Source organism: Camellia sinensis, chromosome 9 (assembly GCF_055761805.1).
Source record: "Camellia sinensis isolate YWXY chromosome 9, ASM5576180v1, whole genome shotgun sequence".
Lineage (NCBI taxonomy): Eukaryota > Viridiplantae > Streptophyta > Magnoliopsida > Ericales > Theaceae > Camellia > Camellia sinensis.
Genome location: NC_138969.1, coordinates 141,811,542 through 141,824,626, shown reverse-complemented (window position 1 = coordinate 141,824,626; position 13,085 = coordinate 141,811,542). Strand labels below are relative to the sequence as shown.

The 13,085-nt window shown below is 32.4% G+C and overlaps 1 protein-coding gene and 1 non-coding gene across 3 annotated transcripts; both read left to right on the top strand.

The window, feature by feature from the left end:
- Positions 1 to 220: 220 nt before the first annotated feature.
- TRNAI-UAU (transfer RNA isoleucine (anticodon UAU)) lies at positions 221 to 295 on the top strand. The gene has a single exon. It is a non-coding gene; the product is annotated as a tRNA-Ile (tRNA).
- A 2,712-nt stretch (positions 296 to 3,007) lies between these two features.
- On the top strand, positions 3,008 to 12,754 carry IQD9 (IQ-domain 9). Of its 2 annotated transcripts, XM_028254561.2 has the most exons (7): positions 3,072 to 3,420; positions 3,777 to 3,845; positions 6,519 to 6,629; positions 8,458 to 8,616; positions 10,063 to 10,290; positions 11,529 to 11,642; positions 12,083 to 12,754. In XM_028254561.2, exons 3-7 carry the CDS (start codon positions 6,555 to 6,557, stop codon positions 12,422 to 12,424), a joined length of 918 nt encoding a protein of 305 aa, XP_028110362.2. In that variant the 5' UTR covers positions 3,072 to 3,420; positions 3,777 to 3,845; positions 6,519 to 6,554; the 3' UTR covers positions 12,425 to 12,754. The 2 variants fall into 2 exon arrangements, with proteins under 2 accessions (XP_028110363.2, XP_028110362.2); XM_028254562.2 differs by lacking the exon at positions 3,777 to 3,845 and having other exon boundaries at positions 3,008 to 3,420.
- Positions 12,755 to 13,085: the final 331 nt, after the last annotated feature.

Here is a 13,085-nt window from a genome sequence, read left to right as displayed (position 1 = left end):
TTATTTTTTTAATTAATTCTATTAAATAAAAAATTTTAACGAGGGGAAATTTGTAATTTTTCAAACCATAAGGGGACAATTTGTACTTTAAGCAAATCTTAGGGGTGTATTTGTAATTTATCCAAATTATAAATTAACCTAGTTTTTTTTATTTACTTAATAATTTCAATACATAACTATCAGGTTTTTATTAATAAAATTGAAAAAGTTTGTACGGGTAGGTCCCGTAGCTCAGCTTGGTTAGAGCGTTGGTCTTATGAGCCGAAGGTCGCGGGTTCGAGCCCCGCCGGGACCATATCTTTGTACTTTATTTGGTTTATGTTTTGGTGTTTGGCTCTTTAAAAAATATATTTATTAAGTTTTTTAAATTAAATTTAAATAGTTTACTACCCTGTTAAATAGGCATATATATCAATTTATGTTCAATTCGTTAAAAAATGATATAAAATTGACTTGTTTTTATATTGATAAGTTAAGTTGAAATAACATTTTAATTGGTTGAACTTAAGATCGTTATATCTTTAACAAACTTTTTTTAATTTTTTATTGGGAGTTGTATTTTTAGTAAAAAAATATTACAAATTATCACATTATTCTCTTAATTTTTATTTATTTTTTTATGTCTTTTTATAAAAAAATTAACTAAGATAATCAATTTCTAAGCGGGGCCTAATGTAGCCTTTTCAGTTAAGGTTTTAAAACAAATCAAGTCGCAAGAGTTCAATTCGTTATTTATTTAATTTTTTTTTTTAAAATTGGCTTGTTAGATATAAATCAAACTTGAACACATTTTAAAATTTATTAAAATTTTAAGTTAAAATTAAACAAGTTATTAGTCGGTTTAGTAAGTGTATATATTATAGAAGTGTTGGAAAACTAGGTCAAGGCCAAGATCGAGATTTGGACTTTTATGGTGACATGATCCAAGACTTCATTTGGAGATCGTGTAATTTATATTTAAGTCATCTTGTCTCATCTTATAAGAAGATGTGGGTAATTACAACTATTAATACATAAGATATATTAGATGTATATAAAAAGTTGGATAGTTATCGAAATATTTCTACCAACTCTCTTTTTAATCTCTGTCATTATAACATAAACTTTTGTATTGTAATTTGTGAGAGTGATACACATACGGTAGTATCACTTCATCGCTTTGAAAAGTTTAGTTGGAGATTCACAAGCATTTGATTCACTTGTCAAGCTCCTACATTCAAATACCATGCTAGAAAATATGTTTGATTTCATTTTTGAAATTATTTGTAATGATCTAAATAAATGTATTTTTTAATATTTTATAATAAATGTATAAAAAATAAAGAAGTGTTATGACCTAAATAAGTGCATTTAAGATATGCCAAATAAACTCTGTTCTACTAAAAGTCAAACTATTAAAACTCTACTCATTATGAGTTTAATAACTAAAAACTCATTAAAAATTAATTTTGAACCATTTTAAACTTAATAAAATAAATAAGTTAAATTTAAATAACTAATCACTTAATTCAACTCCATTCATTTACAACCTTTACCACTTTCATTTTATTTATTTATTTTATGGAGCAAAAATATTAAAAATCCTAAAAATTCTTCTAAAATTTCTATCAAATATCTCATATAGGTGTAGGACTCATATGAGACCCACATAGTGTGAGTCCCAAGCACCTATAAGTCATTTAATAAATTTTTTATTAAATGTCTTATAGGGGCTTTATAGAATTTCTAGCATGAAAAATGCTATACATCCTAAATAATCTACCAAACTTTTCACATAGATGTGAGATCCATACAAATCTACATATGTGTGAGTCTCACGCCTATGTAAGAAATTTAATAAAAATTTAATAAATTATTTGAAATTTCTAACCTAACATATCTCTTTCTAACATTACTCTTATGGAGTGCCAAATACACCGCTGACCCATTCTACTCTTTACCAATGGCTAAAAAAAATGCGTGTCAATTTTAAAATGGTGATCGCTAAACTACCGTCCCCAGCTCTGACCACTCCCAACAAACGCAAATGATTTTTCCATTCTGTTTCTGTCAAAACAACATTATTATAATCAAAGCACTGATTATTTATTAATTTCGATAAACGTGTATTAAAATAAGTAAAAAACATATAATATATGTGAAAATAATTTTGAATTTGTAAAAATTCCTACAGTTTTGCAACTTTCTTAAAGTGAAATTTAGGGTTAATTACACCAAAATCCCTCAATTATTAGCGAATATCAACTTATTGCTTAGAATTTGTAAAAATATCTATAGTTTTGCAACTTTTTTAAAGTAAAATTTAAAGTTAATCACACCAAAATCCCTAAACTATTAGCGAATATCAACTTATTTCTTTATTTATGAACTGATATATTTTTAACTCTTCAATTATAAAAATATATTAATTTCACCCTTCAGAACTCTTAAAAAATAGTGTATTTGTATGACTTTTATAGTTGAGGAAGTGAGTTTATACGGGTTCATAAATGAATGAGATAAAAGTGATATTTGTTAATAATTAAAAGGATCTTGTTATAATTAACCCTTATACTGATCACCCCTTAGAAAAAATTAAAAAATATAAAGCCTCGTAAGTTTTATATAATTATATTGATCTCTCTATTTAGCTAAAGCTAGAAAGAATTGAACTAATGCAAATAGTGTGTAAACACGAAGAAATACATACTTCAATGTAAATATATATATATATATATATATATATATAAAATATATATTGAAAGTATCATTTTTCATTAAGGGAACTATAATTAAAAATAATTGAATTAAAACATCAAAGTAACCTAATTAATTATACGAAATGTAATTTGTGTGTGTGTGTGTGTGTGTGAATATTTCCTTGCCTTTATTGATAGTCTGTAGGCTGTCATGACCCTTGTTATAATTACAGCTACAATCATCATTTGAGCTAATATAATCAGCAAAATGGGAATAATTATGAGTATACATATGCATATATTATGTTTAGTATTTGTGCTTGTGACTTAATAATATGAGAGAGGAAAGGCATCACCATCAAACCTTGTCATTGTTTGTTCTGCTGTCTCTGTAGAGCTCATTTGTTGAATGAGTTGGAATTAGGTTGAGGCTTTGATTGGGGGAATAGGAGAGAGAAATATTTTATTGCTCAAATCCTTTTGAGAAAAAAAGAACAAAAGAAAAGAAAAAAGGGGGCTGGTGGGACACTGATGGGGGCCATTCCCAATGTCCACACCCACCTTTTGTTCTTTTCCCTCTCAGCTTCTTCAAGTATTTCTTCTCTTTCACTCGTACTCCTACTACTATTGCCATCTTCTATCTCTCCTCCACCTCCTTGTTTCTCTCTCTTCTTCAATATTTGGAGATACCCATTTGCCCCTGAAGGGTTCCCTAGAAAACCCATGTGCAGGTTCTTCCTTGGTATGATCTTCTGACCGATTTCTTGTTTTTTGTTGTTTATGCCCTGTGTACTGTTATTGTTACATGTTGACCATATGTGTCTTGGGTGTCAACCATTGGTTGATTAGAACTTGTAAGATAAAGGATAGATCTGGGTGTTGACATTAACAAAATATAACCTTCTTAAACTGATTTGATTAGGAACTTTTCTCTCCTTTTTGATATTTGTTAGGTGAATGTAGTTGGTATTATAATGTAGCTGTGGTTATTGCATATACATATATATAAATTTTTTTCTTCTAATGTCTGATTGCATATGTATAATCTTTGTTTTTGAATTCCTTTTTATTTATGGTAATTTTTTTTTTCTCCTACAGTTGCAGGGTTACTGTTAATTAAAATGTCACTGTGGCACTTTGGTTTGATTAAGCAATTCTGCAACTGAAGTATGTTCCCAGTTAATCCATTTGAGTTATATATCATGGTTATTCATATCTTCTGTACCATAAAAAACTGAAACCCCTTATAGTTGTGTTGTCATGCATTTGGATGTCCCGGAATTTGAATGAAGACACTATTTTTCACATAGCTTTTGATTTGAGTGCTTTCAAGATGAGTGTTTTCCATGTCACACAAATGCAGCATATGACTAATTTTGGTTTTATATTTTGCTCTGCTGATTATGTTGATGTCTTGATATTCCATTAAGGCTCAATAGATTTGTAGAAGACTGTTTCAATTATTATCTTATGAATAAAAGACTATGCTTCAATTACCAGGAACATTATATTTCAAATTAATTTCAGTTCAATTCAAATTACTTTCGGTGCTGAATAATTACATCCTCTTTCTGTGTAATCGTCTCAAAATTGAATTTAATTTGTTAATATCATCATTGGCCATAAGTAGTTGAATGTTAAACAGCTCTCTCTTGATTTTGAACAACTGAGTGATATGCGGTCAGGCACCTAAAGGTTTCTGTGCTCTTGGTTTGCAGTGAAGTTCAGTCTCATAGAATAAGCAATTTTATTTTCTTTCCTTTGTCTTTAATCTGTTATTCCATTTCTCTTCCTTGTTGAGTGTTATTGTCATTACTTTGGTCATTTATTTATCTGTTTTTAACTGCTTGTTGATTTCATTGTTGCTCAACAATTCATCTTCCTAGTTCAGTCTCCTGATTAATTTTGATTTTCGAAAAAGGAATTAATAAACCTCCACCACACTTTTTATTTATTTATTTATTTTTGTGATGGTGGTATTGTATTGATCTGGAAGATAGCAAATGGAAAGTAATAGTAACTTAATGTGGGTGGGTTGATTGGTTGACTTAAAACTGTAGATTTCAAGTTAAATAAATTGGTTCAACTTCAAGTAATTTAAATATGCTAAATAGAGTTAACTTTATTTAGGGGTACTTACGTGTAGGTCCTAATAAGTGGACTTATTGTCTAATAGGTCCTATGAGAAAAATTTGTCATAAAAAAATCTCACTAATTGTAAGTTTTAGTGACAATTTATAAAAATCATGACAAAAAAAAGTCACTAATTGTCAATTTTTAGCAACATATATAAAACATTGTCACAAAAAATTTATTTTTAGCGACAATTTTATCAAGACTTATTTTCAATAGGATTTGATGGGAATTAAGTCCAACTATTAGGACCTAATAGTAGTTTATATGAAAAGAAATGTCTTGCTAATATGCTCAACTATGAGGCTGATATGGAGTATTTCTTTTATTCTTTTTTGAAACTATATGCTAAGGATCAATCATAAACAAAGAAGTGTTTGTATTGTTAGGCAATCCCTTACACAGCTTTCCAGGCTTTTCATTTTTCAAATAGACATGCTTACCTTTCTACTAATTCTTGCCAATTCAGTTCCAGCCTCTCTTTTTTGACGCAAGTGTTGCCTACATTTTTTCTTTGTAAACTCCCAAATTTGAATTATTAAATATTTTACTAGAACTCAATTTTGTATTCACCTTGTTTCTCTTGTGCATGAAGAACCATTGTTTCCCCTTAGACCCATGTGAAACTTCCAATTTCTATCATTACCTAGTCGATCAATTAATTGTCACATAAAAGAAATCTCAATTTTGGGGCATGGAACAGGCACTTCCTGCAATCGCTTTTGTCAAAGAAGATTTTTTTCGGCTGTGTTTGGATCATGGATTTGGGTACGGATTTGGAAATGAAAAAAATGAATTTACATTTCATATTCCTTCTTTTTCATTTCCAAATCCATACCCAAATCCATGATCCAAACACAACTTAAAAGAAAACAGCTTTTGGGGCTACTTCAGAAACACATAGTCAATCATTTTACAGTTTCAATGAATAGTTTTGGCTGTGTTTGGATCATGGATTTGAGTAGGGATTTGGAAAGGGAAAGGGAAAGGGAAAAGATGGGTGAAATGTGAATAAAATATAACTATATTTCACCTACTTTTTCTCTTTTCCTTTCTAAATCTTTACCCAAATCCATGATCCAACTTAAGGCTTTGTTATGATTTGTAATAACTTGATATATAGATAAAAAGAAGACCAAGAAAGTGAGAGAAAAAGAAAAATGTGCTATTGAGACCTAGAGTGATAAATATTGTGAGTAGCCAGTGGTCTTTACTTATGTTGTGTTTGGTTGGGGGATTTGGAGAGGGATTTGGAAAGGGAAAGGGCAAAGGTGTGTGAAATTAGGTGAAATGTAGGTATATTTTATTCACATTTCACCTATCTTTTCCTTTTCCCTTTTCAAATCCCTTCCCAAATCCCCCAACCAAAAATAGCGTTAAGGAAATCATCCATTTGATACTAATTATTCTTTATGTGGCTTGTAGATTGATTGCCAAGCTCAAGTTTTCATATTATGAATGGTGAATTCTGTTTGTAGTTTACAGAATCTGGTTTTATTTTGGTTGGATGTTTGTTTCTGTTTGATTGTTGTCTTTTGTGTTCAATTTTCATATATTAATCTTGTCATTTCCTTCTTGATCATTGCATGATACAGATTTGTTCGTTAATTGTTATTCTCAGAACCTGTATTACAACTTTGTTCAATAATTTTCTGCAATCCACGTAGTCCTGATGCTGATCCTGTCTGCCATATGAATTCTCTGCAGGGGTTTATTAAGTTAAATTCTGCAATTTAATCAGTAATGGGTTCTGGAGATTGGTTTAAGAATATAATTAGCTTAAAGAAAGGGAAGGATGACAGATCAAAGAAATCAAAGGTACGTTGCTCACTCCATGTTTTTATGTTGCCTAATCTAGTTTAAAACATGTCTGTCTTCTCATTCTTTTTTGGCCCATTTTTTTTTTCTTTTTCTGGGGTGGTTTGATTTGACATTGAAGACCATTTAAGTTTTATTTTCTAATTTGTTTTGGAAATAAGCTTTCTGATTAATATGTCATACAAGCAGAGGTTTACAAGGTTTCCATTGCTTGTGGTAATTATTGAGGATAAGGAAAGTAGATGATCAGTTTCCCTTGTATTCTAGTCCTTGGATGCATGTGTACATTTTAGTCACTGGTTAGTAGAAAATTGTTAGGGATGAATATAATTGATACCTGTGAATTGATCAATGAATCCTCTCCCAGTTTGGTGCTATTGCTCTCAACTATGAAGCATGAGTACTTTGAAAAACATGTCATACCTGTACCAGGTACTTACTGGCATATGGTACCTTGTATGGTATTTCTGCATACGTATCGGATACATAAAACACGTACCCATATTTTTTCTTCTTAATTTTTGGCATATATAGACGTACCTAGTATATACCCAAGCCATACCGTTCTTAAGTTGAAACAATATTGTCTTCTCTACAGAGACAAAACTCATTTCGCTAGACTTCTTTTTTATTTTTTGTTTTATACTTAGCATTATTTTAAAATTAAACTATAATTTGTAAGTTATTTAATATATTGACATTTAATTTTGATTTATATCTTTACTTTTGACATTAAATGTTAATTGTAGCTTAGACCTTAACAAATTAAACCATTTAATTAATTTTTGCATTACTCTAAATTAAAAATAAATATTTTTTTGCAAGTGTACCAAGCCGTACTCGTACCCGTACTCTATTTTTTTTTTTGAATTTTACCATATCGACATACCCGTATCGTAATCGTACCAGTACCAGTACTTGTACCCGTACTTGTGCTTCATAGGCCCTCAATTTATCTTACAATTACTATTTAGAAGTTAAAATGGTCAAATTTCTTAATTTTTTACATCCTTCCATTAATTTGCTATTTTTCATGTTTGAAGGGTTTTTTTTTTATTTTTTTTTTTTATATTTTTTTTTCTTTCATGTACACTTGCATGCTACCCATGTAGTTCTTAGGCAACTCTTGATAGATATATTCAATAAGTCTTGTATTAATATGGAAATTATTTGCACTGTTACGAAGGATACATTTTAGTATACTTGAAGGGAAAAAATCAATGATTTGTTGTTATTGCACCATATGACCCTTTGCATCCGAAAGGAAGAAAAGAAGCCTCATTTTAGAGTTATAACATAAGCTTCTTGTTTGTAGCATCATAATTGACCGTGTGAATGAATATTCAGTAATGCTCATCCAATAACTCACCTACTGGTTTAAGCCTATGGGGTTGGCCTAGCAGGTGCAGCTTGGGGCCTGGGGGTGTGCTCCCTCCAGGTCTTAGGTTCAACTCACATTAGGTGCTATCAACTCATTGAAGTCAGGCCTGCGGGTTCTACCTGAGATTTGCTCGATCTACGTGGAGGGGGAGCGTTGCCTGGGTCTTGGGATTAGTTGAGGTGCACTTAAGCTGGTCCGAACACCTGTCATAAAAAAAAATAAAAATAAATAAATTACTCACCTACTGGTTTATGAGCATGATTTTTTAGGTACCATCTGGACAACATAAGCAAAGAATATTATTTCATTGCCTTCTTTTGTTTTCTTAGCCAATGCAAGGCACCTACATGGCTACACATCTAAGTGTTACATGATTAATCATTTTCTGCGATGTATCAGTTCAGTGTAAGGAATGCTTTTCTTATCTGTTTTCTCACTATGAGACAGGGATCTTCAGGGTCTGAAAAAACAAATGGCAAAAACTACTCTCAGAAAGAGTCTACAAAGTTTGCCAATGGTACTTCTAATGGAAAACCCAGGTTTCTTGGTCTTCCAGTTGAGGATGTAGCAGCGATTCGGATTCAGACTGCATTCAGGGCATATTTGGTATATAAGTTACAAGTTGTGCATGTTAATATCGTTCAATATATTACCCATGATTTGTTTGCTTATTATGATGCAACTTTTCATATGTATGTCTATCTTCTACTACTATGCCATATTCAATTGGCTTTCGTAGTATCTCCTGCCACCTTCCAAAGGGGTGGAGGTGTAAGGTCCAGTGGAGTTAGGGAATCTACTCTTTTTTGGGTGAGTATAGGGAATCTACTCTTATTATCCATTTGATTTGATGTTTGTCTGGCTACTGTAGAAATGGTAGCCAAAAACTAGTTATTGAAAAGAAGTGCAATTATATACTACGCATTGCTTTCATACCCTGGCAATGTGGGACTTTGCATCACAGTCTTGTGGTTCTTTTACTGAACTGATGTTGTATGGTATGCCGTTGTCTCTTTGGGCAATGTGTATTATGCCTTGATTGACAAGTCTGTGGGGGAGTGAGATTTGTCACCTTACATACCCCTGAGATCCTTATGCATTTAGTAAGTTGTAAATAAATATTAAAAGCTTATGGTTCCTGATGAGAATCATTTAGGCTATGTTTAGATCATGGATTTGGGTACGAATTTGGAAAAGGTGAGGGAAATTGAGATTTAGTTTATATTTCATTCATATTTCTCTTATATTTTTTCTTTTCCTTTCGAAATCTCTACCGAAATCCATGATCCAAACACAGTCTTAAGGATGCCATGGTTGTACCTATTGTTTGCTGTCAGCCTGTCACATACGAATATTAGGTGGGCATCTATTTGAGATGGAAAAATGCACCTTTTCCTTAGTTTTAGGGTATCCTTAAGTACTTGGGCTTTGCAATTACTGTTGCCTGAAAAGTTGTGTGACACTAATTGTTTGCTCATTACTGAGCTCCTTGAGTCATATCCTAGAGATACAAGGGGAGAGTCCTTTTTGTATTTTGTCATGATTGTCCTGTGACCCATGGTTGCTTGATTCAAATTCATCTAAACCTTGAATATGTGGAACCCTTTTTTTTTTTTTTTTTTTTTTTTTTTTTTTTTTTTTATAAAGTTGTGATAAGTTGCTTAACTGCTATGTAGTGAACTTTTCAATTGATTTTCAAAGTATAATTGTCCAATAGGAACTAATTGAGAATGTGAATCTTTTAAACCTCTGAACACCAACCACACAGTCACTCTTTTTACATTTTAAGTAGTTATGGCAGGCATAGTTTCATTGTCATAGAGGAGCAATGTAAAACAGGTCTAGGCTTTTGAATGATGTCATTTATTATCATATATTACCAATTTCTTGTTCTTATGAAACACTAGACCTAAACTGTTGCTTAGGTACTCCCAGTGGGGGATTTTCAGTATTCTTGGTGGTATGTTAGATGATATAATTTCACCATCTCACTACTAATAGATGTAAATTTCTGGTTGAGAGATGTATTTATCTTTAATTTTTTCATTCTAGGCAAGGAAAAATCTTCGTCGTTTGAAAGGAATAGTAAGATTGCAGATCCTGACCCAAACCCGTTCTGTAAGCAAACAAACTTCGACTACTTTGAGCTGTCTCCATTCGTGGAGCAGGACACAGGCTCAGCTTAGAGCTCGCAGACTTTCTATGGTAACAGAAGGTCGGATTAGACAGAAGAAACTGGAGAATCAATTAAAGCTTGAGGCAAAACTTCAGGATCTCGAGGTAAGACAGGCAGTTCTCCTCCTATGAGTTGAAGATTGTTTCCTCATCCTTGGTTGCATGTCATTCATTCTAAAGACATTTTTTTAACTTTATAGTCTACTGGTTCATCTTACATTTATCTGTTAATTACATATTCAATTTTTTTTGCTATACATAGAATGTTCTAGAAGACCCAATTCTGTATGTATACAGTGCTTTTCATTTCTAGGCTTCGCTTAGAGGTTTTCCAGGATACGTTGAACTTAATGATGGTAGAATTTAGGTGTGTATATGCTCCACTTGAGTTTTAACTTGGTTACCATCCCTAAGAAATTGAAATACAAAACTTAAGAGGAAACAAATCAAATCTTCCTATATATGCAAATCATATTTGAAAGTGGAATCAACAGAAAATAAATTAATCTATAAAGGATACGACAGGTCCATATGACATTGCAAAGCATACCTTTTCATGCTACCTCATCTTGAAATCTTCTTCAGTTTTAGAGGGTACACATTCTTCATTCTATATCATAATGGGCATTTTTTTTGTGGCACCAGAGTCATTAGTATCATATTTGTGAAGTTGTTCAATTATTGTCAAATCCGCATATCGCATGCTTCGTTGAGCATAATAGACCTTGAAAAGCTTTTGCCATCCAAACTACTAGTTACCCCAATCCTCAAATAGGTTTAACTACTGGATTTGTACCAAACTATATAATTTGTTAATGGGATGATGTCTTAAAATTTTGGTTTGTCCTTCCACATATGTTAATGCCTCTTAACTCTCCACTCTCAAGTTTGTTATTTCATGGGATTTGGTACTATGGATTCTTCATTTTGCATGCTTCAAGAAACTAAAACTCAAACATTTTCTTATTCTTTAAATTTGTTCATATGACATTCTGCCCATTTATATTCCTTTTTCTTGAATTCCCTCCCGAATCCATTATCCAAACAACCCTAAGTGGATGTACTTTCGGGTAAGTATTTATTCTTATTAGGCTTATATATACCCTTAGCAAATCTGTTTTCAACCATCTGGTGGTCCTGAAGTTGTCGAAAAATATTTGTTATTCTTCATCAAATTTTGTGTAATATTAAGACAAAAATTAGATCCTGCAGCTGACTTTTATGTGTCAGATATCTGACAAACTTGGATATTAGTTGTCCTACTTGGTTCTTCGATTAGTGCATGAGCCTGTTTAAACACTTCAATACCCATCTTTCTCTTTCTCATAGATGTATTCCTGCAGGCGGATTGGTGTGGTGGCTCTGAAACAATGGATGAAATTCTTGCAAGGATACATCAGAGAGAAGAAGCAGCAGTTAAGAGGGAGCGAGCTTTGGCATATGCCTTTTCCCATCAGGTATTTTATTGGCAACTAGCTATGTTACAGGGACTCATCATAATTGATCTAATACCTATGTTGAACACCCAACACTTGGATAAGGGTGTGGGATACGTGTCCAATACTCTTCATCTGACATTTCTTATATATTTGTATTTAACAATATCATTATATATGTGCATAAATATATTGTTATATAATTTCCATAAAATGCACAAAATACTTTTTTAACAGTGTGGTACATATACACCATTTTTACTCATATAATAGATTAAGAATATAAAAATTGACCCTTTTTTGCTGAGTCTGCATACTCTTAAATTCTAGATTTAATGAATCCGACCTCTAGATGCACACTTGTACCCGAGTCCATGTGACAAGCAATAAGTATACTCTCATGACATCTGCATGCTTATTTGACTTGAAAATCACCAAAGAGACACACCAATATTTTGCAGTGGAGGGCGAACTCAAATTCAATCCTCGGACCTCCCGAACTTGGCACAGCTAACTGGGGTTGGAGCTGGATGGAACGCTGGATCGCAGCTCGACCATGGGAAAGCCGAGTTCCTATTCAGTCAAGCCCTAAGAAACCACAGAGTCAGCTTGCAAGCAAGTCTGGTAAAAACACTAGTATACCTACCATGAAAGCACCGGTTGCAGTTAAAACCATTTCGCTGAATGGAAAAGGACCCACAAAGGCCCGACGCATGTCTTACCCGGCAGCTGAGAAACCGGCTCCACAAAGCATCTTTAAAACTGAAGAAGCAAAGATTGAAGAAAGGCAAGTGACCACTTAATACTGAATGAATGATAAATTTGAAGGACCAATCTTTGAGTTTCAGACACTTATGTTGAAGAGAAGTGATGATGATAAAGCCATTCTTTAATTATGTGCTCATTTCTGATTCTATTTTTGTGGAGTGGTGTGAAAGTAGTATTGTTTGTCATGCAGAGCAGAATAAAAGAAGACTGGACATGAGAGGTTGCTGGTCATCCTTTTTTTTTCTTTTCTTGTTTTGTTTTTTTCCACTTTTTGGATTTGTATATTTTGGTGACAGTATCTTATTTATAATGTAAATACACAAGATTTTTTTTACTTTATATATATATATATATTTTCCCTGGTATGTTTATATTGTGTTTTTTAAGGCTTGTATATGATCTACTGCATCTGAAATATACTTTTGTTGGTTCCTTTAATTTGGCAAGGAGTGCAAAAATGATCCGCAATCTGAAGTTTGCCCGTTTTGGCCCGGTTAGGCTCGGGCCCAAGCCCATTCCAAGACCTTGGGCTTGGGCCTTCCATTTGAAGCCCGGTCCGGCCTATTGGCCAGCCCACCCGGCTCTCCTTCCACCAACGGTCAATTTTCAAAAAATAAAAACAAAAAATAAAATAAAGGGCAAGTTGCAATCAACGGTTAAATAATTGGAATAAATAAATAAATAAATAAAAATAAA